General features: G+C 57.3%; 1 protein-coding gene across 1 annotated transcript in view; it reads right to left on the bottom strand.

Annotated features, from left to right (window-relative positions):
* Positions 1–255, bottom strand: part of LOC119589380 (cubilin-like) — a 70,980-nt gene that overhangs the window by 8,751 nt on the left and 61,974 nt on the right. Inside the window, exon 61 of the mRNA XM_037937998.1 lies at positions 6–220. Within this exon, the coding sequence (XP_037793926.1) occupies positions 6–220 (215 nt within the window). The remainder of the gene's footprint in view (positions 1–5; positions 221–255) is intronic.

Genomic DNA, 255 nt, shown 5'->3' with positions numbered 1-255 from the left:
CTTACGTTTAAGAGCTCGGAAATTTCGAGGTAGTCCTTGGCGCATTTCGCCGAAGACTCGAGATTCATGTCGGTGAATTCAACATGAATATCCTGAGTGTCCTCCGGCGCCGTGATGGTCCAGCGACACCGGATACTGGTCTGGTACTGGTTCGGATAACCGGGGGATTCGATCGTCTGCGTGTGGTTGGTGGCCGTCAGGGCGGAGCTGCCGCACGGGTCTGGGGGGGGGGGAGGGGGCCGTTTTAGTTTGATT

The sequence above is a fragment of the Penaeus monodon genome, chromosome 25, assembly GCF_015228065.2.
Source record: "Penaeus monodon isolate SGIC_2016 chromosome 25, NSTDA_Pmon_1, whole genome shotgun sequence".
In the NCBI taxonomy this organism is placed as follows: domain Eukaryota; kingdom Metazoa; phylum Arthropoda; class Malacostraca; order Decapoda; family Penaeidae; genus Penaeus; species Penaeus monodon.
Note: the sequence above shows the minus strand (reverse complement) of the source record. Positions and strands in the feature narration are given on the sequence as shown.